Source organism: Dama dama, chromosome 11 (genome assembly GCF_033118175.1).
Source record: "Dama dama isolate Ldn47 chromosome 11, ASM3311817v1, whole genome shotgun sequence".
NCBI classification, from domain to species: domain Eukaryota; kingdom Metazoa; phylum Chordata; class Mammalia; order Artiodactyla; family Cervidae; genus Dama; species Dama dama.
Window position 1 is genome coordinate 67,246,638 of NC_083691.1, and position 26,588 is coordinate 67,273,225.

General features: G+C 37.6%; 1 protein-coding gene across 1 annotated transcript; it reads right to left on the minus strand.

The window, feature by feature from the left end:
* Nucleotides 1-1,660: 1,660 nt before the first annotated feature.
* On the minus strand, nt 1,661-26,588 carry C11H2orf73 (chromosome 11 C2orf73 homolog). The gene is made up of 5 exons (XM_061156294.1): nt 26,497-26,588; nt 22,410-22,617; nt 15,390-15,543; nt 2,865-2,980; nt 1,661-2,029 (listed from the first exon to the last, which is right to left on the minus strand). Exons 1-5 carry the CDS (start codon nt 26,520-26,522, stop codon nt 1,661-1,663), a joined length of 873 nt encoding a protein of 290 aa, XP_061012277.1. The 5' UTR covers nt 26,523-26,588.

Here is a 26,588-nt window from a genome sequence, read left to right on the forward strand (position 1 = left end):
TTTCAAGTCCATAGCCTTTAAGACCTCTCTCCAAATCTACTAGCAACCTCCATTCCTTTCCCCAACACACCAAAGCTTGTTAAAATAATGAGGTAGTCTACAAATGAACTTATTTGCAAAACAGATTGACAGACAGAAAAAAACAAACTTATGGTTACGAAAAGGAAAAGAGGGCTGGGTAGGGGTAAATTAGGAGTTTGGGATTGTCAGATACGAACTATTATATATAAAATAGACCGGGTCCTCTGGTATAGCACAGGGAAGTATATTCAATATCCTGTAATAAACCATGATAAAAAAGAATATGTACATGTATGTATAACTGAATCACTTTGCTGTACACCAGAAAATAACACAGCCTTATTATAAATCAGCTATACCTCAATAAAAAAAAATAATAAGGCAGTCTACATGTGTTGACAAGGAGAGATCTTCAAGATAGGTATTGATATATAAAATAAGCAAGTTCTCTATTTTGGAAATGAGGGTTTCTCTGTTTTGTGAGCTGGGCTATGAATTTTATTGTTCCATTTTATTCAGCATTTCAACGTATTTGTAATAAAAGGGATTCACTATTTGGTTTAATCTGCCATGTTGTAAGAAGCAGAAGTCCCCAATACACAAATATTTAATAATGGCATTTGGTTGCTTGCAGTCTATTAAAATGTCTTTAGTGATGGAATAAAGATATACCTAGAGTCTTACCAGTACTACAGATAATAGAGTGCAAATGATAAGTTCCCGTGGAAAGTTGTTGTGTACATAAATACTCTTTTAGGCATCAGAGGAATACTTTACCTACTTCCACTTGTGTGCAACACAACACAGCAATACAACAAGCTTGGCACAAAATGTGGCAAAAATGTATCAAAGAGAATAACTGGAAGAATTAATCATACCAAACTGAGCCAAAAAGGCAAAGAGTGAGTTAGTGCTAGAAATAATTTAAGTAAAATAGAAATCAGTTTAGGAAATATTTTGATATTCTAGGTACTCATGCCTTTGAATTAAGTGGGTATGTTTGTGTATTTTGTACTGGGAGGAATGTTTTTAGTTTTCACACTCTTAACTGTACAAAAGGGTTCAAAATTTTAGAATAAGGAGGAAAATTCAAGTATATGGGAGAATGTTATCCTTAAATTGAAATTTTATTTATAGTAATAGTGATGATGTGGTTACATTGATCACTGATCAGTGTGCATGATCTCATGCTTAATATCCTTATGAAGTTGCTATTATCTTAATTTTATGGATGAGGAAACTGAGTTCTAGTGAGGTTAAGTACTTTATCCAAGGTCACATCGCTTATATGTGCTGGAGCCAAAATTTCAACCCCAGTTTGATTCTAAAGCCATGACTAATGACTGTCTAACAGGGCCTCTCCTCTAAGAGTTATATATTTATTAATTACACCCATTGTGCAAAACAAAGTTGTTATATTTATAAATATGACATAGAAATATGTCTCATGTCCATCACTCATTGAAGACCACACTTGAATTTTTGGTGTATTTTATTATCCCTTTTTCATTTTCTCATTTTATATAAAATGAAATTTTTGAGGTTACTGATCAAAGAAAAAACAAATGTGAGGGCCTGTATGATGATTCTGAAATATCTCTACATTCCAAGGTTTATGTTTTTTTCTGAAGAAGGTAATTTATCCTAATTTATCTTGACTTTTTATTGGTGGACTTAAAGGATCATGCCTGGTGAGAAGAGCATTTACTACAGCTATTTGAAAGACTTTTGCCATCTTCTCCCTTCTCTCAGGACTTCTAGGGGAGGCATTGGCTGCCACTCTGATGTCTGTTTCTGATAAGTGAGTTTTAGTCTCTAACAACTCCTGGGAATTTTGTCGGCAGAGACCGGGTGAGATCATTTTGCCTTCCGCTGAGTTTCCTTTCTCTGTTTTTTTGGACTGTTCTGATGAGCATGACCCTGAAGTATTCAGTAATACCTCTGTTCTCTCAGGAACTGTTGGCCTACTCCCTGGTTTTATCTCTGTCTGAACAAAAACTCCATGTCTCTGGAAAGGAAAACAAAGTTGATGTTAACCAGGGCACACAAGTTGCTGGAAGACACAGCTGTGACCTGAGTTCATGTATTAGCTCAAGTCCTGGTTGAAACAGGCTCTTCTCTGCCTGTTCATTAGCTGTCACCTTAGTCTGAAACTGTAGACTACAGCAGCATAATAATTATTGGTGAACCATTCAAAGAAAGTATGAACAAAGGTGCACCAGAAAATGAACAGGAAAGGAAAAACAAAGTCAGAGGAGCATCTCATTATCTCTCATTCTCAATTTTTCTGTCATTTGGATTGTATGAGACTATTCATATCAAATTTCCTTTCTTGCTCTTTGGGTTGCTATGGAAACAGTAGAAACTGCAGTTTAAAGACCTAAGGATTTATGATTGCATCACAAACATCTATTAGTTTTAACAACTAATAGTTGTTGTGAAATGTTATTATTAGCCATTGTGAAATATGAAAACAAACATCTGTAGTTGGTAAAAAAAAAAAAAAAATCCAGCAATTGGCTATTACATCACTGTTTCGATTTATAAACCTGATATGCATCCCCCTGCTACACAAAAAATTTATCAAATTGCTTTGCTTTACGTTAAGTGAATGATTTTACTAATTTGATCCAAATTCTAAATACTGTGATCCAAAGTGATGACATCATTCTTTAGTTTTGATTATGGCATGTGTTTAAGATTTTTATCCTCCTAATAACCATGTTAGTTTGTTTAAATCAACTTTGAGAAAGATGATTGTGACTTGAAAAGGCTTGGAGTTCTAGCATAAATCTATCCCCCATCATAAAGTATTAAATAATTAATTCTGAATACTGTCTCACCTTTCCCCGGATGGGCTCATTGGGTGTTTTTCTGGCATCATATTGATGTATAAAAGAGATGCGTTCTCTAAAGTTCCTTTGAAGTTCTTCTGATGCATCAGGAGAGACAAGTGGAACTAAGGGGGAAAAAGATTTTGTGAAGGTCAGGATACAAGTTAGATTTGTATATGGAAACATCAGTATTTATAATATTTTGTTTTATAAAAAATGCTAATGAAACTAAATTGTTTTAAGTATACAAGGTTACCTAAACACATCTAAATAATACTATGATTGATTTATCATTCTTTCTCTGTGAGAAGAAGCAAATCAAAACAACCAAATTAGCCCCACATGTGGAATTGCTAGTAATTTTAAAAGCTAATATTAATGCAGTTCAGTTCAGTTTAGTCCCTCAGTTGTGTCCAACTCTGCGACCCCATGGACTGCACCACAGCAGGCTTCCCTGTCCATCACCAACTCCCGGATCTTGCTCAAACTTGTGTCTTGAGTTGGTGATGCCATCCAACCATCTCATCCTCTGTTGTCCCATCTCCTCTTGCCTTCAATATTTCCCACCATAAGGGTCTTTTCCAGTGAGTCATTTCTTCGCATCAGGTGACCAAAGTATTGTTGGAGTTTCAGCTTCAGCATCAGTCCTTCCAATGAATATTCAGGACTGACTTCCTTTAGGATTAACTGGTTTGATCTCCTTGCAGTCCAAGGGATGCTCAAGAGTCTTTTCCAACACCACAGTTTAAAAGCATAAATTCTTTGGTGCTCAGCTTTTTTTATAGTCCAACTCTCACATCCATACATGACTACTGAAAAAACCATAGCTTTGATGGCTTTTAAGAGCCTACTGTAAGATCTGCTTCTTGCACGTATACCAACCAAAGTGCTAGGAAAAGCATAAGTACAATGTATTTGTCAGCTTTTTTTTTTCTTTTTTTTACTACTAGAAAGGTTTTGAGAAATTTATGCACAAATTGCTCTCAGATAGCACTGACAGATGAACTGGAAGATTCCAGGGCTGCTACACCTAGAGTTGAACACATAATTCTTTTCATTTCCAATTTACAGAGGCGCTGAAAATTTGCAAGAGTATTGAGCTCTCTAAAAATCACTTTAAAATAATCTCTTAATGTGGGTAGTAGCTATCTATGTAGGGGTTCATTATGTTGGTCTCTCAATGTTAAAATTTTTTAATTTTTAATACTCACTTTATTTCTGCTTTTAGCACACAGTATTATGGAAGGAGTCAGAGTAACACCCAGTTTAGTGACATAAAATTCTGTTAAGGAAAAAAATTTAAATTTCTCCTTTTTATAGAATAGCATTGAAACATGTATATTATCATATGTGAAACAGATCACCAGTCCAGGTTCGATGCATGAGACAGGGTGCTCAGGGCTGGTGCACTGGGATGACCCTGAGGGATGGGACGGGGAGGGAGGTGGGACTGGGGTTCAGGATGGGGAACACATGTGCACCCATGGCTGATTCATGTCAGTGTATGGCAAAAACCACTACAATATTGTAAAGCAATTAGCCTCCAATTAAAATAATTAAATTAATTACAAAAATTTCTCCTTCTTATAGAAAAAAACATACATAAGGTAATTACATGCATATCACTACCATATCTATGGAGTTATAACAAGAAACTGATAACAGTGATCACTGCAGGAGGAAGGAGTTAGCTGACTGGAGGATGGAGGTGGAGAAAAGTGGATTCACTTTCACTCTTTATCCTGTTGTACCATTTGAATTTTGTACCATATGCATGTATTCACTATTAAAAAATAAAATTTAATTTTTAAAAAACATGCCTTTAAAATTAGGGAGTGTATATAAAAAGGAAAAATGGTAGTAAATTTACATTTATTAAGTATTCACAAATTCAATTCAATAGTCAGACATTAATATAAACTAATTTTACTAGCAGAAATGAAGCATTCAAACATTTATATATTACATGATGTGAAATGGCATTCTTTTCCAACTACCAGGAAAAAATGCTAATTGATAACATTTCCTTGATTTCTAATTGAGATCAGATACTCAAAACTTATTTTCTACCTAATCATTACCTTTCCTTTAGGATTTGCTATCACACAAAAGATAGCAGGTGCCAAAAATTAAGCAAAAATTTGTGGACAACCACTAAATTGAGCAAATTCTAACCATAACATATTTTTCTACCAATTTGGAAAAGACTGTCAGTTTTGGGGTAAATGTCACGGTACAGCTCACAGAATGTTAGTGTTTCCAGGAACATAGTCTGATAACTTTGTGAATAAAATGAAGCTCTTCTAAATTGAGGCATTAATTAGATGGGGTCAATGGAGTGTCCAAAGCATGGGCTTCTGGAAAAGATAGACGTGTTTTCAAATCCCAGCTCTCCCACATATCCCACCTGTGTCACTTTGGACATATCACTTCTGTCTCTAAAATGAGGATAATAATACTTCCCTTTCAGAGCTGTGAGGATTAAAGACAGTGTCTATAAAGTCTCCAGGATGATGGACCAAATTAGAAAGGGATCTCCAATTTAGGCAACGGGAGAGCTCTTTCGTATCCTGACAAAAGGGAAACCATGGAAGACAAGCATGAATCCAATGAACTATCAAAAGACTGTGAGAAAACTAAAGAACTTTTACTAAAACTCTTTACTAAAGAGAAAACTCTTTATGAAACAAGGAGTTTAGTAAACTGGTATGAAGGGTTGGTGGCAGCTTGGCCTAGAGGATAGGGAGATCAGAAATAGCCAGGTTAAGGAGAGATTTTCAAATCTGCTCTTGACTTTCCCCTACCTTGCCTTAGGAAGATCATTGTTTGCCTGAAGGCAGCAGAAACTGGCAGCAACAGTCTAGCCATCAGTTGTCAACTTGGTAACATCATTGAAACAGCACAGAAATCCCTCCATGTTAAGGAGCTGGTGAAAATGGACGCATGTGGCCCTCTTGGGCGTTTCCTCCTCCAGCATTCTCCTAGCAACTGTCAGTGCTGGTAGATTAAAAACATCAAGAGCTTTCTCTCAGTGATGCCTCTTTTCAGGAGTTTAAGGGAGAAAGGAGTGGAGCCCTGACTAGAGGATTGGTCTCAGTAGGGACAAAAAATAGAGATGGTCAAAACTGGTTTTGTGGGGCCTGACTTGCAGCTGGCCCAGCCTGACCTTCATCTTCTTGCCTTAAATTCACTGGGAGGCACACAATCCAAGCCCTGGTCTTTAGCCTTGCCCTCACAGGGCTTGATAATTCCCCTTGTGGAATATGACCTAAAGTTAAATTAGACACTGTAAAAGAAAGACAACAAAATTTAAAACATATATTATGTGAAGGAGAATTATTAGAACCTATGCACCAAGAATAGAATAAGCATAACAAATATCCTCAAAGATATTGAAGGTATTAATATAAAGCAAAGAGTCAGACATGACTGAGCGACTGAATTGAACTGAATATAAAGCAAGAATTAGAACATAAAAAAGAATCATGTAAAATATTAGAAATGAAAAATTAATAGTTGAAATGGAAATGATGAGATAAATAACATTTATGAACTAGAAAATCAGACTGAGATGCTCTCCTAGAAGACAACTGGAAAGGTTAAAAAAATAAAAATTGAACAGCTAAGAGACATGGATGATAGAAATACCAATACTAGAATTCAGGAAATCTAGAAGACAGAAAATGAAATGTTTACACTAAGGATGATAAATATATCAGAATTAAAGAAAATCCAGAGGCCTCAGATTGAAAGGGCTCACAGATTAACAAACAGGTAGCAAGGTGAGAAGTAAGATGGAGCAGGTGAGGCCCATGGGATGCAAATTTAAGGAGGCACTTACACAATGCTGGGAGTGAGTGCCTCCTTACATTTTGCATCCTAGATCTCTCACTTGGCTCACACTCCTCCAAATCCTGCATGGTAGATAAAGAAAAAAAACTTATCTTAGACATTTTATAGAGAAATTTAAAGTCATGTGGGACAAAGAAAAAATTTTAAATGTTTCCAAAGAGGAGAGGTAGATTACCTACAAAAGAGTAAGAAGCAGATTTATATCAAACTTGATAATAACAACACTGGACACATGATAACATTAATATTTTTTAAATATTAAAGGGAAAAATATTTAAGCCTGGAATTTCTATATCCAGCCAAACTGTCACTTAATTATGAAGCCAAAATAAAAAATATTTGGAGGCAAAGAAGGCCTCAGAATATTTCCCTGTAAAACAGATCACTTCAAAAAATTTCTAGAGGAAGAACTCAAGAATAGAAATAAATCAAGAAGGGTTTATGTTTAAACCCTTATGTGCCTAAGGTTTATGTTCAACTTGAGTTTAAATATCAAAGAATAAGTGAAAGTTACTATCTACTGTTATATTTAAAAATTAAAGGTTAAGGAAAGAAATATCTTTAAATTTATAATGTTAAAACTAGAATATTAATTTAAATCAAAGTAACTATATACTCTTTTTGTATACAAAGACTCCCTTAAAACATGAAAAAGATCTACTCAAACATGAGCCCTTCAAAGGATTAACAACTGGTTTACTTGCACACTTGACATAACAATAGAATCCAGATGACAGTGGAATAATACCTTCCTGGTGTAAAAGCTAAGTAACTGTGGATCTAGAATTCTATATCCAGCTATATTTTCATTCATTAAAGAGTGAGGGCAATTCAGTTTAGACATTTTCAGACAAAGAGAGGTGAAGAGTTGGCCATTCCTGAATTCTAATGGAAAGAACTGTTTAAAGACATTGAACTAATGTGTTACATTGATGGCCCCAAAGAATCAGGCCTTCCAGTATTCACATCCTTGCACAGTCCCTCTTTAAATGTGAACTGGCCTTGTGATTAACTTCAGTCAATAGGATGAGGCAGCAGCTATATCATGCCAGTCCAGGTGTAAAATTTAAGAAAACACTGCATTCTTGAGAGCCCTGAACTGCCATGTAAGAAGTCCATCTACCCTGCTAGAGAAACCACATTCAGAGACCAAATGCAGAAGGAGAGGCCCAATCATTCCAGCATCCTAGCTGAGTCCAGTCCTCAGATGACCTATCAACTAAATTAAGTCACTCAAGTGCCCACCGATAAGATTAGCCAAAGAACTGCCCAGCTGAGCCCAGCCCAGATTGCAGAATCATGAGCAAATAAAATAATTGTTGCTTTAAGCAACTAAAGGTTGGAATGACTTATTATGCAGATAACAGCCAGAAAGACTTCAGAAGGAAGTTAATTAAATAAATTAAAATAAATCATCTTTTATATAGGACCTCCCAGAATCTTAAAAGTAGTAACTTAAAAAAAATCTTTGTGGAGACTAATAAAGGGGCAGGGAAGGCAATCTAGAGTATTACAGAAAGAAGTTCCTTACCCAGACATTATTAAAAGTAGACATAACTACCATATTCATTTATGCAAATGTATGAGATTTTAAAAGAAGCCCACAATAGTGAAGATCATCTAAGTGGGAAAACATCAAAGAAGATCTTCAAGTTCTTAGTGGTTACTTAAGAATTCAAATTGGACCCAAAATAACTACTTAAAAGAAGCCTTGTTAGATGAGGCTTCCAAAAGTAAGGCAAAGTCTATGAAAAATATTTGAAATCCACTCTCTGTTTCTTGGAAACTTCTAATTAAAATAGGAATTTTCCAAACAAGTTGGTGTCTAGCCATCTATATTTTATCAACAAAGGCAGGATTTGTTCAAGCACACAACTTGCTCCTCATATTGATGGGAACTTAGTTTTTACTTTGAAAAATTTTCTTAACTTTTTGTTTGTATCTACTTAAAAAAGCATTCCTCAGTATAATTTTTCTATTAGAAACCCCATTCTTCAAAGTAGTATTCATTTTCATCTTAAATAAAAGATTATTAATGTAAAAACAACAGTACAGATTTTCAAAATACAATGAAGAAAAAAGAAACTTGAATAGTTATAGCAAGAAATCATTGTTATACCCTGATACAAAAGAAGCAACACAAACTAAAACCTATTTTAGAAAAATATTTTTAGCACTGTATCTGAATTGGCAAGAATGTTAAAATAATCAAGTAATTTATAACCAGTCAAAATTTCATTTAAGTTTGAAATACCTCCCTTATAAATTAGATCAGCTTTTCCAATTTATAAAGTTTTATTATATAAAACCAAAAGTGAACACTTACTCCTGCAGCGACTCAGATATGATGGAGTATAGCCATTTGTTGAACTGACCATGGATGGCAGCCAGGAAATTGTGTGGTGGTACAAGACATAAAGGGCACTTTCATTATCAGCACAAGATGACATTACTAAAATGCCAAAAGCCAGGCGTAATTAAGTGGGCTGATGGAAAAGAATAACTGTGAGATGACTTTTGTTAGTAATGCATGTTTATATACACATTTTCTGTCCGTATGCATATATCTAAATATATACACATGTACATATACATTAAAAATCTGACATATACAGACTGGTTTATATACGCATTTTAAAATATTAACATAAACTAAAATCATTCTCATCTAGTATCCAAACACCATCTAAACTATGAATAAATTGCAGGTTTATATTGTGTGTTATTAGTTTAAGTTATATTATGACTTTAATTCATATTATTCAGTAGATTATTTATTTTATCATTTAACTTAATCAATAAATAATTGTTGAGTCTGGGCATAGTGGTAGGACCTGGAATACAGTAATGATCTTGGCAATGAGAAATACCAATAAAAGAACAAGAGAGAGAGGAAGAGACAGAAAGAGGGAAAAGATAGTACAGTGATAGTAAAGAAATTAAAATGTCTTAAAGCCTTAAGGAAAAAAGAGAACTAAATATGAGCAAAGATACTAACAAATTTGGAAGTTGGAAAGCAGATGGATAAGTGGCAATTGACTTGAGTAGGTCCCAGAAAACTGGAAGCTAAGTGCTTTTGGAGGAGGAAGTGGGGTGAAAATCAATCTAGTTCATGCCCCAGTGCTTGGCATCAAACTCCTGGCTTCTGAGGCCAGGAGCATGCAAAGTGGTGCAAGTTGAAGCTGTAACCTGAAGATTGCTTGAAGGACTCCCAGATTTTCTCTCCCCTACTCCAGGCAGAGGCTTGTAGGATTCCTTTTTGAGAAAACTGACAGACCTATAGACAGTGATTATGATTGTTCCTTACAAAATGGCCAGGTCCTGCCTGTTCATCCTAGAACAAAGCCTGTGTCTCTGTCTCATCTTCCACCACATCCCTTCTTGAACCAGAGAAGAAACAGCTACTCCCAGAGAAAGTGTTGGGACTGACTGGTTAGCTAACAAAAAAGTCAGTTAAGGCAAAGAATCACAGTCAATGATGAAATCATGTCTAGATATTTTAAGCAGTACATTTACCAAAATTTTATTGAAGTGCAAAGGCATTTTCTTTGAGGAAGTGTCTGTTTGGAATTTCACTTTGTGTTTCTTGCACAAACCACACCCTGATGCATCCTTTTCAGTTTGTTTCTTTAACAGAATGGAAACTTAAGGAAGCTTTTGAAGGAAAAGGAGTACTGCGTCCTTCAAGATTTAAAAAAATTCGCTCTCTCTCTTCTTTTATAGTTATTTTACCCACTCTTAATTGGCATTTTTAAGTTAGTGAATGACCTTTTAGCAAGTCTTTTCTAAAGCATTCAACTTGGAATGTTTTATAGAAAAAAATTACTTTTTTAAAAAAACTCAGATCCTTGGAAGGATCTTTTAAAAACATAAATGATATCACTCTCCCTGTTTAGAGCCTCCAGTTATTTCTCATTGTTTGTAGAACAAATTTCAAATTCTTTGCTATGGTCTATGTGATCCTATTTGACCTGCCAGATCTACTTACTTCATCTTCTGCTGGTCCTGATATCATGGTATGGGGATTTAGAGAAGAAGTACATAACTCAGACCAAGGAGGTAGAGAATGCTCTTTAAAAGTCATGTTTATTTCAGAACCAGTTTTCACCTGTGTACTTGGTTCTGAAACAAACATGACTTTCAGGAGATAAAGTAGGTAGTGTCTGATCTGTGTATTTGTGTTAGTCGCTTAGTCGTGTCCTACTCTTTGTGACCCCATGGACTGTGGCTTGCTAGGCTCCTCTGCCCATGGAATTCTCCAGGCAAGAATACTGGAATGGGTTGCCATTTCCTTCTCCAGGAGATCTTCCCAACCCGGGTATTGAACCTGGGTCTCCTGAATTGCAGGCAGATTCTTTACAGTCTGAGCCACCAGGGAAGCTTTAAATTTTCTATGTTGTGTCTATAGAGTGATGCTAAAAGTTGAAAACTACTATATAGTATTTACAATATATTAACAATTATATGAATTTTGTTCATTTCATGACCAAATATTGTGCTAGCGCTCCATTTCTTTCTCATTTGATCTAATGCCCGGTGCCACTAGGGGTTAAAAAAGGTTCTAGTGTACATGTCAAATAGAATCCTCTTTGCTAGGTTAAAAATGATTTCCCCTGAGATCTTTGAAGACATTAACTCCATTGTGCTCTTCCATCGGTGTTACTTAATTCCATATACTTATTCTTTAGGTGGTGACTTAGTTTTCTTTTAATGGAAACTTTTACAATCTTTTTATAATTGTTGTTTTACAGTTTCATAGTGACGTGTAGGTGTGTCTCTTTTTTTTTCCCTTCATATTTTGAAGTACTCAGTGGACTCTTTCAGTGGCTCTCTTTTATTTAGGAAATTATTATTTTAGGGGCTTGTGTAGAATACTGGTTATTTTTAATTTTAATATTGCTGCATGGCCTATGGGATGTTAGTTCCCCAACCAGGGATCTAACCTGTGTCTCTTGCAGTGGAAGTGCAGAATCTTAACCACTGGACTGCCAGGGAAGATCAAGTACCAGTTATTTTTACAGGTACTAGAGTCAGAGTGAGTTCAGACACCAGCCATTTGCTGTGTAGCCTTGGGAAAATTATTTTTTAAAACTCTTAAACTCTGGTTTCTTTTGTGAAAAATGAGAGTATTAATAGTATTGTGCTCACTCAGTCATGTCCAAATCTCTGTGACCCTCATGGACTATAGCCTACCTGGCTCCTCTGCCCATGGAATTCTCCAGGCAAGATTACTGGAGTGGGTTGCCATTTCCTACTCCAAGGGATCTTCCCAACCCAGGGATCGAACTGCATTGGCAGGCGGATTCTTTACCACTAGGGTCACCTATACTATTAATATTATATTCCATTATGTTGCTGTGAGAATTGAATGAGTTAACATTTAGAAGGTTCATAAAGTATCTGGCAGATAGAATAGGCTTAATAAATGTTTAGGGCTTCCCTGATGGCTCAGATTATAAAGAATCTGCCTGCAATGCAGGAGACCTGGGGACACGACTGAGAGACCAACGCTTTCACTTTCAGTAAATCTTATGTGTGGATAACTCTCTCTCTTTTATTTTTACTCTTTTCTGGAGCTCCAGAAGAGTTGGAACTCCAACATTGATTCTCTATTTTGTTTTTATTCTCTCATATTTTCTAAGGTTTTTGTCTTTGTTTTTTATGCTCTGTGATATTTTCTTGACTTTATGCTCCAAACTAAAAAAAAAAATATAATTTGGCATAATTCTAATCTTTGGTTGTCCATTCATAAGTTAAGAATAGGATAGGAGACCAGTTTGAAATACTGAATTAGCTAGTGTGGTAGTTGACATCTGGCTGAGACACTGGACTCTAGCAGCCACTGTGGGGAGAGGGTAGAGTGCTCATGACTGGAGAAGTTATTTAAGTAACCCTCTAATTCTTCCTCTACACTTTGCATTTCACTTTGTCTCCTGACTGAGCCTTCAGACACTTCTATTTTTTCAGGCAGATTGTCTCTTCTTTGTTGTGTCTCCTTCTATATATTCTAGATTATTGCTTCTTTGCTGTCTTTTATCCATCAACAGTCTCCCACTCTTTCTCACATGTCAGAAAGCTCTTCCTTCCATTCTTCTCACTTTTATGGGTCTTTTGTGGGTTGACTGCTTTGGTATCATGTAATAGGGTTGTGGGAGGCAAGGGATTTAGATGTTTCTGCTCAGTCTACCATCTTGAATTAGAAGTGGAAACCTAAAAGAGACATTCCTAAAAGAGACACCATTGTTATAGATTATCTCATGGCTTGCCCTCCCTATTGATTACCTCTCTTGAGGTAGAAATCATGTTAAATATGACCATTTTCTAATATCCAACCTTCAGTCTAGCTGCCTTTTGTATTCTTAACTAGACTGGCCAGTCACTGAGGCCAGAAGGCTACAACTGAGGGACTGTTAACCTCAAAGTAATTGCTCACTGTCTACTGTTGTGTTCGGAAAACTTGCTGTTTATCTTGTGAATTTTTGTATAGGGTGAGAACAGAGGGGGTGCTCAATAAATACACTTTTGTTTGGACTTGATCCTGCACTTCTATTTGTTGTTAAGTCACTCAGTCATTTCTGATTCTTTGCCACCCTATGGACTGCAGCACAACAGACTCCCCTGACCTTCCCCATCTCCCGGAGTTTGCTCAAACTCATGTCCATTGAGTTGGTGATGCCATCCAACCATTTCATCCTTTGTCATCCCCATCTCCTGCCTTCAGTCTTTCCCACTATCAGGGTCTTTTCCACTGAGTTGGCTCTTTGCATCAGGTGGCCAGAGTATTGGAGCTTCAGCTTCAGCATCAGTCCTTCCAATGAATATTGAGGGTTGATTTCCTTTAGGATTGACTGGTTTGATCTCCTTGCTGTCCAAGGGATTCTCAGGAGATTTCTCCAACACCACGGTTCAGAAGCATGAATTCTTTGGTACTTAGCCTTCTTTATGGTCTAAATCCCACATCCATACACGACTACTGGAAAAAACCATAGTTTTGACTATATAGACCTTTGTCAGCAAAGTAATGTCTCTGCTTTTTAACACGCTGTTTAGATTTGTCATAGATTTTCTTCCAAGGAGCAGGCATCTTTTAATTTTGTGGCTGCAGTAACTATCCACAGTGATTTTGGAGCCCAGGAAAATAAAGTCTGTCACTGTTTCCATTATTCTCCCATCTATTTGCCATGAAGTGATGGGACCAGATACTATGATCTTGGGTTTTTGACTGTTGAGTTTTAAGCCAACTTTTTCACTCTCCTCTTTCACTTTCATCAAGAGGCTCTTTAGTTCTTCACTTTCTGCCATAAGGGTAGTGTCATCTGCATATTGAGGTTATTGATACTTCTCCTGGCGAGCTTGATGCCGGCTTGAAGACTTGCTAAATGGAGAAGGAAATGGCAACCCACTCCAATATTCTTGCTTGGGAAATCCCATGGACAGAGAAGCCTGGCGGGCTACTAATGCAGTCCATGGGTCAAAAAAGAGAATTATTAAAAATTGTATTCCCAAATAAACCCTTAAACATACATAGGCTGCAGTTTTTTATTGGAAGTATTCTAGTTAATTAATACTGATGAAGATTCACATTCGGGACAAGAGCTAACAGAAATGGTTCTTTCTTTATAGGTAATTACCTAGGCTCTTCCCAGACCATGTTAAACTGCCACTCAGCCTTGAAAATGTGAAGCACTATTATCTCTAAACATGTATTGATATTAGTGTCATTGATCAAATGCAATTCACTTAAGTGAAAGAACTCAAGTGAATCTTTTTTTTTTTTTTGGTAGTCATTTGGGGGAGGAGGGAGCCATGTTTTACTTCATTTCAACAGTAGAGTCAGTTGACCTAGACGTTTTTAGTTGGCTTAGAAAAATAGAAATCATTCCTCATTATGGTAAAAGTAACTTATTAAATGTGGGGGCGGGGGGAGGCTTGCTAAAAAAATCCTACTCCTGTGGTGGAGATGAGTAGGATTGGGTTAAGAAACAGAAACAAATTGAAATAAATGTGAAAGACTTATATAATGACACCATCAGGTAAAACAAATTTTAGATCTCAAAATATATGAATAGTGTATAGAACAGTATTTCCTAAATTATGTTTTGTGAGATATCAGTCATGTAGATGATCTTCTGAAAAGGATGAAGTTGTCTTTACATTCAAACATAGCATACTTCATTCCTCTTCTTGGAAATTCATTATGCTTATGCTTAGAATAAGGGTTTTAAGAGTTCTGTAGTAAGAAAACAAACTGTTTAACTTTATAAATTCAGTTTTCCCCTTTCCCTTTTTTTTTTTTTTTTGAGCAGTATCTATAAACATCATAAAAACTAGTGTCCCTCAGTGTTCACTTTGAGAAATACTGCTTGTTAGAGTTGCCTCCTATTTTAACAGCTACAGTTTTAAAAGTTTACTGGCAATAATGAGCAGAATGCCACTATATTTCTAACTTGGAGACTAGTGTTTCAATGATCATTATAATTTTTATTGTGTTATATTAAACATGTTTAGAGCTAACTTGTCCACCAGGAAGGGATGAGAAACAAACTTGTCAAGGGCTGCACTTGCTGCATATATATTTTCAACTCCTGTAGAGGACTGTTTTTTCCCAGGAGGTAAAAGCACATCTAATACATCTTAATTTGAGAGCAGTAACTTGAGACAATGGAGACGTGCTAACCTTACCTATTCCGTAAGAAGGCTTTTGCAACTTGCTGTATTTGACTGGAGAAACCAATGGACATGCTGGCTTCCTAAAGTCACTCCTCTGGGTGCTCTTAGTGTCATAAGGTGGGGGGAAGGGGTCTTCCAGTCCCTTACCATGTGACCACCAGTCACCCTTCATGGGAAAGAAAATGGAAACATAAAGTTGGATATTATAAGATATTTTCATGTGCTATTTGATGTCTGTGAATGTACAGTAATTTGATTCAACAAGTTACTGGATTTTTCTAGTACTAACATACAGTTCTGAAATCTAGGAATAAATATATTGAATATTTTCACAAAGGCTATATTTCTTAAAAGGCATCTAAAAATGCATTATCACATAATTTTAGCTAAAATACAGCTGCTAAGTTCTTATACTACCTTCTATCAACAGATGAAGTGATAAAAATCAACAGAATAGTTATATGTTTCTATGTTTTGCACTACAGTTATATATATATATGTACACATGTATGCCTATGTATTAACATATAGTAAACATGATTTAACCTAAAATTTTACATTCTGTTCTTTTCCTTTCAGCAATGCAAATAATATATTATCATCTAAGATGACGGTTTTTAAAGTTTTTATTCCATGACCCCTACCACAAAATACATTTTATGTCATACAAGAGTACCTACTGCATACATCCACATAAAACTAGAGGTTTCACAAAACAATACTTATTTTTATGACATGCAGTGCACTTGGCTATTTTTCTATTATATTACTTTTCTATTTTCATTTCATAAAGCTGGTTGCAGTCCATATGGATTTGTAACTCACTAATGACTCAGTTTGAAAAATTTTGTTCTAAGCAGAAATATCTCCAGTGTTACTGAATTTTTCATAATAAAGCATGACCTAACTATGAAGCAAGTTTAGATTCTACATTAGCACATATGACAATTTGATCTCTTAGAAGCTGAGAAAGCAGTGAGGTGAATTGTTACTTGTCTTAGAACTGACTAAAAAAGTTTTCATCTGGTTGATCAGATAGAAGAGAACCTTGGGAAAAGGAAACTGTGATACCTCAGAGTTCTTGGATATTAGAGAATGAGAGTAACCTTGGGTATATTCAAACAGCTCCCCGGGGCTTTAAAGGAAGAGATCAGCCTTTTAAAAAATCAACTGTTATTGCACTGTCAGAGACTTTAAAATATGATTCAAGGGTGATATATATGAAATTCTAGTAAGTTAAATTCTGAAAATACAATTGAAGCTGCATTGATTTAAAAAAGAAGACATCTAAAGAAACCTATATAGCTATATTAGGGAGTTAGCTTTCAACTGAGCTTAGTTTCCAAAGAGACCTGTATGTGTAAAAAGGTGCACAGTAGCAGATTCAAAGAAAACATACTCTAATGGAGTCATCTTATCAAGGAGATTGGCAAGAAACTTAGAAATTTACGAAAATACCAAAGGAAGCAAAAATAGGGTATTCTGGGGAAAGAAATCTGTTATAGCAAGAAATCATAGAAAGGCTTAGAATTTGGAGAAGGGTACCCTGTTTACAGCTAAAGTCACAGCTATTCAATCCGAGGTTCTTCCTTAAGAGAAATTATCTTCAAACTGAAAAGATGGGATGGGGAGTTCCCTGATGGTCCAGGGGTTAAAATTTCACACTGCCAGTGTAGGGGGCAAGGGTTTGCTCCCTGGTTGGGGAACTAAGATCCCACACGCTGCTTGGCATGGCCAAAAGATTCAATTATTTATTGATTGATTTATTGACTGTGCTGGGTCTTCATTGCTGTGCTGGCTTTTCTTTCATTTCAGCACGCAGGGGCTACTCTCCAGTTGCAGTGCACTGGCTTCTCATTGTGGTGGCTTCTCTTGTTGTGGAGCACATTTGTTGTGGAGCACTGGCTTCTCTCATTTCTGCTCAGAGCTCTAGAGAGGGCTCTGCAACTACTCATGGGGTTCAGGAGTTGCGGTTCCTGGGCTCTAGAGCACAGGCTGAGTAGTTGTGGTGCATGGGCTTAGTTGCTCAGTGGCATATGGGATCGTCCCAGAACAAGGACTGAACCTGTGTCTCCTGCATTGGCCGGTGGATTCTTTACCACTGAGCCACCAGGGAAGCCCCCAAAAGATTAAAAAAAAAAAACATAGGATGGACATGGGCCGAAGACCATGTGTATGAACTAAGCCCTCCACAGTTGAAAAGAGTTAGACCTCCCTTTGCAACTGGTAATGAGGACCAGTTTCCGGGCCAGTAACAACCTGTAACCAGAGGTAAAAATGGATAAGTTTGCAGAAATCAAAGAATTTTGGAGAGTAGGAAAAACTGGCTAATGCCTCATTTTTCAGAATGAACTTAAAGGTGAATTGCAAAAAAGACTACTTGATGCAGATCCTAGGAATTCTAGAACAGATCACTACACAGATGGCATCGTCTCACTCTCCGGCTGAAAACAGTCTCGTCTTACTGCCGTCAGAGTGCCTGCGTCTTGCTCTTCTCTACTCTGATTACGTGGTGCTTGTGTCCCGGGGTCTAGGCCTTCTCTCCCTTATTCTCAGCACAGGTATTGAGGTGTGTACCAGTTCTACGAGGTGTGTACACACACTGTACAGATGAGAAGCCTGGTGGCAGATGAAGTAACTTCCCCACGGTGTATCTCTACCAGGTAGCAGAGCTGACCCGATTCTGCCCCCATCTACTGGGGTGAGCCTCTCATTTCTGTGCTGACTGCTATCGCAAATCTGCTGTGGAAGGCAAAGCCAAACACCAAGTTGTTTAAATTATTTCAAAAATAAAAAGAGGCTCTAAGTAAATATCTTGAGAAAGATCTTTTATGATACGTTTTTTTTTTTTTAAGATTATTAATACTGGCTGTGCTGATTTTTCATTGCTATGCTGGTTCTTCATTGCTGTGTTTGGGCTTTCTCCAGTTGTGAATGAGTTGAAAGCTACTCTCTAGTTTCAATAGGTGGTGATGGCTTCTCTTGTTGTGGCCCCCAGGCTTAGTTGTTCCATGGCATGTGGGATCTTCCCAGACCAGGGATCAAACCTGTGTCTCCCAACCTGGCAAGCAGATTCCCAGCCACTGGACCACCAGGGAAGCCATATGATAAGGTTTTAAGGTATATTCTTTATATCATCTTCTGTAGATCAGAAATTTATTTTGCTAACATCCGAGTTACTAGAGAAGTGACTCTGGAATGAGTGAATCACTATGTCTGGTAGACTTCAGTTTTTTTCCTTAAACCAGAATGTAGTGCAAAAGCTAGCCTTAAAGCAGAGATTATTCACCTTTCAAGAAAACTTGAATTTAGAATTTTACCAAAATGGTCTCTCTGGTTTTACAGATGCATATAAGGAAAATAATGAGCAATTTTTCCTGTTGTGATTGATGATTTTAAGACCCTTGGGGTTGGTGAGTGTTCTGATTAGTGTCATCAATTGGATGAATCCTCACTTCAGGAGAATGAAATCCTACAGTTCAAAAACTTTTTTTTATCTTTTCTATTTCTGGATAGTTTGCCCTATGCCCCAGAAGTCTGGTTCCTTCCTAGAAGACTGAAAGCATGTATGCATCCAGATATATGTGCATGCCCTTTTGGTCCAAGCATTTGCTCAAACAGATTATAAAGATTAAAGGTAAAGGTGGAGGCTTATTTTTTTTCCTTTACCTCACACTGAAGGAGAGGACTAAGGATAAAACTTTATCACTCTGTGTACCATCACTTACATTGGATTGTGAGGGGCTGATGTGGAGTTATTTATGATAAAGGAGACTGGAAAAGGCCCTCTCTGTAATTGCTTTGTCTAGGTTTTGGGGGTCAGACCACATCCTGCAGATTGTAGAGGGAGTTTTGCCTAAAGAAAAAGTTGTTCCCCAAACTTTGGATCCAGAGAGAGGATGAAGTCCTCCCTTCCAGCCTAGGGTCCCTGCCCCAGGATGACCAGCACAGGGGCTCCATGGTAGGAAGGTGCCTGGAGATTCCTAATGACAAGACTCACTATGATGCAGGCTCCTGGAAGGCCCGAGAGCTGTTGTACTGCGGGCCTCTTGGCTACACTTGGAAACCACTGTGAGGCCATCTCTGTATTATACTTCTGTCATCCCAGTATCTTCAGTAAAATTACTTCCATTCTTTGAGAAACTAAGGGAGAATCCTGGGGGATATAGTAAAGCAAGTGGTATATCCTGGAGAAACTCGTTAAGAGAATGTTAGAGGTGGTAAGCCAAGCTCTAGAGCAGCCTGGCCAAGATTTCTGCTGGTGATGATGGGGCTGTGGTGATGGGGGTGCTGTCTATGGAACATAACATTATACTGTAGGGATTCCTGGGGGAAATACAGACTTTTGACAACAACTTACACATAGATCATATGTTTTTTAGTAGACCTCCATGGCTTTAAAAAGTTTGTTGTGTTGTGGTAAACACTAGAGTTACATTGTATCCACATTCCTCTGTATTTTATTGTGGATCAGAAAGAAAGCTGAAAAAATACCTCTTTTTAAGCAATTCATACTTTGCTTAATAACAGTTACTCTTTTTTTTTTAATAGTGAAAACTTTTATATTTGGAATTAGCCAGCTGGACTCAGTTTAAATGATCCTAATTTTGTTGGCAGCATCCAAAGCAGCATAGTCAGGAGCCAGTCAAACACACGCCTTCTTCTCTCCATCAGTCCTGCTCAGGGTGTGTCCTCAGCCATGTCAGTGTCATAGAGCTTCTTCACAGCCTGCGTAGTTCGGTGCTGTTTGGCCTTGACATCCACCGTGAACACCAGTCTGTCCTGTCCTCTGTTTTCTTCACGGCTGACTCGGTGGTGAGGGGGAATCTGATGATGGCGTAGTGGTCAGCTGTGTTTCTCCTAGGGGCGCTCTTACAAGGATACTTGGGCTGCCTCCTGAGCTGCAGTGTTTTGGGCCATTGGAAGGTGGGTGACCTCCAGATCTTCTTTTGTTGGTGGCTGTGGAGGCCTTTCAACACTGCTTTCTTGGCCTCAAAGCCTTTGCTTTGGCTTCAGCTTTGAGAGGGGCAGGGGCTTCCTTCTTCGCCTTTGGCACCACTTCCGGGAAAAGGCAACAGTTATCCTTAAATTGTGTTCTGTGGAATACTAGTTCTGCAGCATGTTAATAAGTATTGTATAAAAGAGGTTTCCATAGTTAAATAGATTTGACAAATACTAAGATAAGCAAATTAAACAAGCTCACCACAGGATTTTTCAGAGCCTTTATCTACAGATGTGAATTGTGAAGCTCTCAGAAGGGTATATAAAAATACAGCTTTTCCACAGTATATTTGACTTTGAAGCTTTATTTTGTTGAGCACATAGCCAAAGGTTAGTGCTCCAAAAAATACAATTTGTAAAACACTGACCTAGTATAATTGTCTTTGAAATATCAATATTTACCAATATTTAAAAATATAAGACAATCAAATTAGTTTTCATTGGAACTAACAGAACTAAAATTTGTTTTTACTTTTTCTGATATCACCAATTTGATGTCCCTATGTAGAACTATATAATTGATTATTTAATTTAAAAATCTTGCAAATAAGTAAAATCAACCAATCTGGTATGCTAAAGACATTTTCTTAAAAAAATACATAACAGATGTATGTCATTTTAAATATTCAGGTAACTTTATTTTCTTTACTCATTTTAAAGCCATTATTACTATAAATCAGTTAATTTTTAAAAACCAAGGTAAACTTTATTTATTTATCTATTTATCTCATTTATTTATTTCACATTCACACACAGGGCTGTGGTGTGCTGTTTCATGACATGAATAGTTGATGTTGTCTGTGTAAAGAGAGCTCACAAAAAGCAATCTCCATTTAAATGTTAAATTAAATCGGAACTATACCTAACCTTCCCTGGAGTAGGAAATGGCAACCCACTGCAGTGTTCTTGCCTGGAAAATTCCATGGACAGAGGAGCCTGGTGGGCTACAGTCCATGGGGTCGCAAAGAGTTGGACATGACTAGGCACACCTAACCTTACATGGCAAAGGGACTTTGCAGCTATGACTAACGATCTTGGAAAGGAGAGATTACTCCAGATTATTTTTTTCTAAGGATCCCAGCATAATCACAGGGGCCCTTAGAAGAATGAGGCAGGGAAGTCAGTCAGAGATTTGAAGATGCTATGTTGTTGGCTTTAAAGAGGGGTCTGTGAGCCAAGGAATGCAGCAACCTCTAGAAGGTGGGAAAGACAATGAAGTGGGTTCTTCCTTAGAGCCTGGTGAAGGAACTAGCTCTGCCAGTGGCCAATGAGATTGACTGTGGACTTTTGAGCTTCGGAATTGTTGAGAATAACTTTGTGTTGCTTTAAGCTCTGGTTTTAAGTTTGTGGTAATCATTAATAGCACCATAGGAAACTAATACAATAAACCTCAACAAACCTGATTCTAAAAAAAAGATAATGGAATATATTTAATATAATAGTGAATGAAAGTGTGATTTGGCTAAACCGACAGTCCTGGGTCAGAAACATGACTGTGACATATGCTTACTCTGTAATCTCAGGTTATGTTAATTTACTATATTAGAGCATGTTATCACTAAACTATTTCCAATAACACCTCCTAGAAATAGTTGTGCAGATTAAAGGATATAATTTATATAAAACTCTTAGCTCATTCCTAGCACGTCACACACTTTCAATAAATGGTAGCTATTTTATAGAAAGTATTTGAATTACTAAGTATCATGGAAATTTTTATATTATAATATCTGTCACAAATACAATATTATAGAAGAGATTTCTTCAATAGCCCCTCCTCCCCCTAAGCACTGCTGAGTGACTATAATCTGACCCAGTTGAGAAAAAAATTATTTGGATTCCTTCTATACACACACATTGTTTGTATGCAAAAATTATCTGCGAGTATTGTTCCAGATTACTCCTTTTAACTACTGAATTATAAAAAGTATTAGTCTTTGTCACATCCTTTAAGTAGTCTGTGACAAAATGATCCTGCAAAACATTTCTGAATCTAAATCTATATTTGTATGTAATGAACATCAATCCAACCTGATTTTCTGGCTCTTTTTTGACATCTATGTAGGGAACTGGTTCATTGCATGTTCTTACATTTGTGTTAATGAATTTAGCATAATATACACGTCCTCTCCCAACACATGGTTTTGAATGTTGAATACTTTTTCCAGGTTTTTTTTCATGTTTGAATTCTTCTTTTTCAGTTACATACAGTATACCAGCATCTTCTATTTTATGCTGTCTGAAAAACAGAATTAAATAGTATATCCTTTATTCCAATGAACATTTCAGTGCTGATTGATGATTATATAAAATAAGATTTAAATATATTTCGGTGTCAAGACAATTTAGGCTTTATTAATAAATATTAGGGGATGGTGCAATTAAAATTTGAGAACGTATCCTCTCATTTGAAATCATATAAAAGATAAAGATATTTGTTTTAATCATGATTCTTTATTACTATTATACCAATGCAGTGTACAGACATTTGCTTGGAGTAAAGAAAGGGTAGTGATTTGATCATTCTTACAAATCATGTTTACAGTATTTATTCAGGTGCTTATGTCACATGTTAATTTTAATTCATCTTCTTTAAGTTAGTTATGTAGTAAATTTATTCATCTGGACAAGGTGACAAAGCCATCTATTTAGTTTTAAAGCCTCACCTAGCAGACTTACAAAAGCTACCAAATGACCACTATTATTTATCTTTTCAGGAAGAGACCACTGTGCAGACATCAGAACAGCTAATTCAATCTCATCATTTTTTGCTTCTAATGACTACCCTGGAATAAAAATAAAAATTATTGCTTTTTTTCAAATGTTATAAATAAAAATATTTTAAAGGAATAGTTTATAAAGTTTTTCTCCTTTCAAATGAGTAATAGACTTTATAAAAGGTGCTTTTTTAAAATTTCAAATACTTGAAAAATAAAGGTAAGAACAAAATATTGAGTTTAGATACTTTTTATATAGAAAAAAATCAAAGCCCTGACCCATGGAAGGTGAGTGAATAAGATTCAGAATTTATAGACAAAGTGAGTAGTTTGGTTTAGCCTTGTCCGTGGCCGTACCTTACTTCAAACCAAAGCCAAGTCCATCTCTACTATCTTGTCACTTTTTCCAATTAAAACCCTCCAGTGGCTTTCCATTGCATTTATGATAAAACACTTCGTCCTTATCATAGCTCCGAGACCCTGTGTGACCCTGCTCCAGCTAATCTCTTCAGCCACTCAAGCCACTCTCCCTTCCCTTTTGCAGCCCGACTGCCTACCTTCAGTTCCCGGAACACACTAGTCTCCTCTCCCCTCAGGGCATCTGCTGGACCCCAGCTCCCTGCGCAGTTCCTGACTCATTACCATTTAGGTCTCCAGCTGAAAAGTCACCTCCTCAGGAGCTTTTGGGCTTCCCTAGTGGCTCAGTGGGTAAAGAATCCAGAAGCTTTTCCTAGACTTCCCCCTCCCACACCATGTATTTTCTGCTTTAGTACTTTGTTCATTTCTTCCATAACACAAACTACAATTTATTATTTATGTACCTATTTTTGTTTACTTGTTCTAGTAAGCACTACAAATGTCCTTTACAAGCCATTAAGTTCCATGAAGGTGATGACTGGGTTTCATTCATCATTATGTCCCCAACACCCAGACCAGCGTCTTGCCACTATACTGTCCACACATTTCTGGTGAATCTGCTGGACTTGTTCGTCACTCCGCCTTTATGTTAGCTGTACACACCCAACCCTCACCCAGAACATATACAATATTCAGGACCCTTGGATTCCAGTTCCCTGTGTCCCAGCAGAAGTTACTCTCTGTGTTTGGAAAAAATGATTACTGGTAGGATAAAAGTGTCTGCCTGCAATGCGGGAGACATGGGTTCGATCCCTGGATTGGGAAGATCCCCTGGAGAAGGAAATGGCAACCCACTCCAGTATTCTTGCCTGGAGAATCCCATGGACAGAGGAGCCTGGCGGGCTACAGACCACAGGGTCGCAAAGAGTTGGACACGACTGAGCGACTTCACGAGAACGAACGAAAGTGTAAATCACTTCAAAGGCTTTTCCTGTTATCTTTTCAGAAATGAATTTATTTAAAGGCCATTATTTATCATCGTAGACTTCTGGCATCAGTTTTTTCCAATGCTTCTCAGAGTTGTAACCCAACAGTCCATTTTGTACTAGAATCAGGTCCCTAAGGAAAGGACTGGCTGTTTGCTCACATATTGATGCAGTCATTTGATTAAGTATTTGTGGTCTGAGTGGCTCTAGATTGACTCATAAATGTGAAATATGGAGTTCTTAGTTATCTCTTACTAGAAAGAAAGCACAGTTAAAAATACTGCTGCTGCTGCTGCTAAGTCGCTTCAGTCGTGTCCAACTCTGCAGCCCCATAGATGGCAGCCCTGGGATTCTCCAGGCAAGAACACTGGAGTGGGTTGCCATTTCCTTCTCCAATGCATAAAAGTGAAAAGTGAAAGCGAAGCCACTCAGTCGTGTCCAACTCGCAGCAACCCCAGGGACTGCAGCCTACCAGGCTCCTCCGTCCATGGAATTTTCCAGGCAAGAGTACTGGAGTGGGATGCCATTGCCTTCTCCGGTTAAAAATACTAGTGGGCTCTGAAGCAAGTCAGACCTGGGTTGGAACCCCCACTCTGCCATTTACTGTCTGAGCTTTGGTTTCCAATTCTTTGCATGGTAAGGACAATAATACCTATCATAAGACATGTGAGAAAAACATTAAATAATTCATTCTTTCAATAAATATTTGAGTTATATCCTCCATGCTGTTTGAGGCACTGAGGATAGAGAAGCAATAAAGTGAACAGAGCTTACATTTTAGAAGGTGCAGGCAGTTGAGAAATAAAAAGTAAAATATATAGTCTGTTAAGTATTGAGGATAAAAATAAATCAGGGAATGGGGGAAAGAGCCTGTGTATATGGGAGGTAGGTGGCATTTTTAGATAAGGTGGAGGATGCATTATGAAGGTGGCAATGAAAAAAGATAGGAAAGAGGGGAGAGAGTAAGTGGGTATTTGAGGGAGTGCATTCTAGCAAGCGAACTGTAGCTGCCAGAGCTTTGCAGCAGAAGTACCTGACCTTAGGACGGCACTTTTTCAAGCGTGGTTCCTGGAGTAGCAGCCCTGGCATCAGTTGTCAATTTGTCAGAAATGTAAATTCACGGGCCCCCTCCCTAAGCTACCAAATCAATCTTTGGGGCAGGTTCCCAGGAAACCCTAGGCGATTCTCATATACATTGAAATTTGAGAATGACCATTTTAGAGAAACAAAAATAGGCTTTGGAAGCAAATAACCTGGCTCCACGACATAACAAACTGTAACAAGCTGCTTGATTGAATAGTTCTCAAAATTTAGGGTACATCAGAATCACCTGGAGGCTTTGTTAACACCCAGTTATCATGCCCTTCTAGAGTTTCTGATATGGTGCATCTGTGGAGAGGAGGGGAACCCCTCCCCACCCTGAAAAATGTGCATTTTGAATAAGTGCTCAGGTGATGCTGATGCTGTTCTGGGGACCACACTCAGAAAGTTACCGCAGATGCAGCAGGGAGGCCTCAGTGCTGGAGCAGAACCCTGTCAGAGAGGGGCAAGTCCAGACAAGGCCAAGGAAGGCAAAGGACACATTGTGTAGGCCCCAGTGGCCATTGTAGGAGCCCTGCCTTTTCCTCTGCAGTGGCCAAGGATGAACAGGAATCTAAATTTATGCTGTAAAAAGACCACGCAGAACGCTGCCTTGAGTGGGAATGACGGTAGAGACGCTGGATCGTGGTGGATTCTGCATTTATTTTCAAGGTAAAGCCTACTGAATTTGCTAATAAATTAGATGTCAGGAGGAATGGGTGATTCAAGATGGTATTGTGTCAAGAATTTTAGGCCAAGCAATGCTTGTGAAGTGCCTGATACATTGTAGGCACTCAGTAAACAGTGAGTTTTAATAAGTATTATTGCACTCAAATCTAGAAGTTAGAGTAGGAAAGGGGATTGGCAGAGGAAAGGCCCTGATGGCTTGAAGACAGGCTTCACATCTCACTTAATCCTCCCCCCAGGGAAGAAAACATTTTCAGAAGGGGAAATAGAAAGCCAATGCTCAGCACTTACTGCTGCTTATCCTCCTTTCCCTCCATGGGCTCCTACGGTCTGACTCCAGGCAATAAGGAGCCTCACGGGAAAACCATGGACCAAACCCTGCC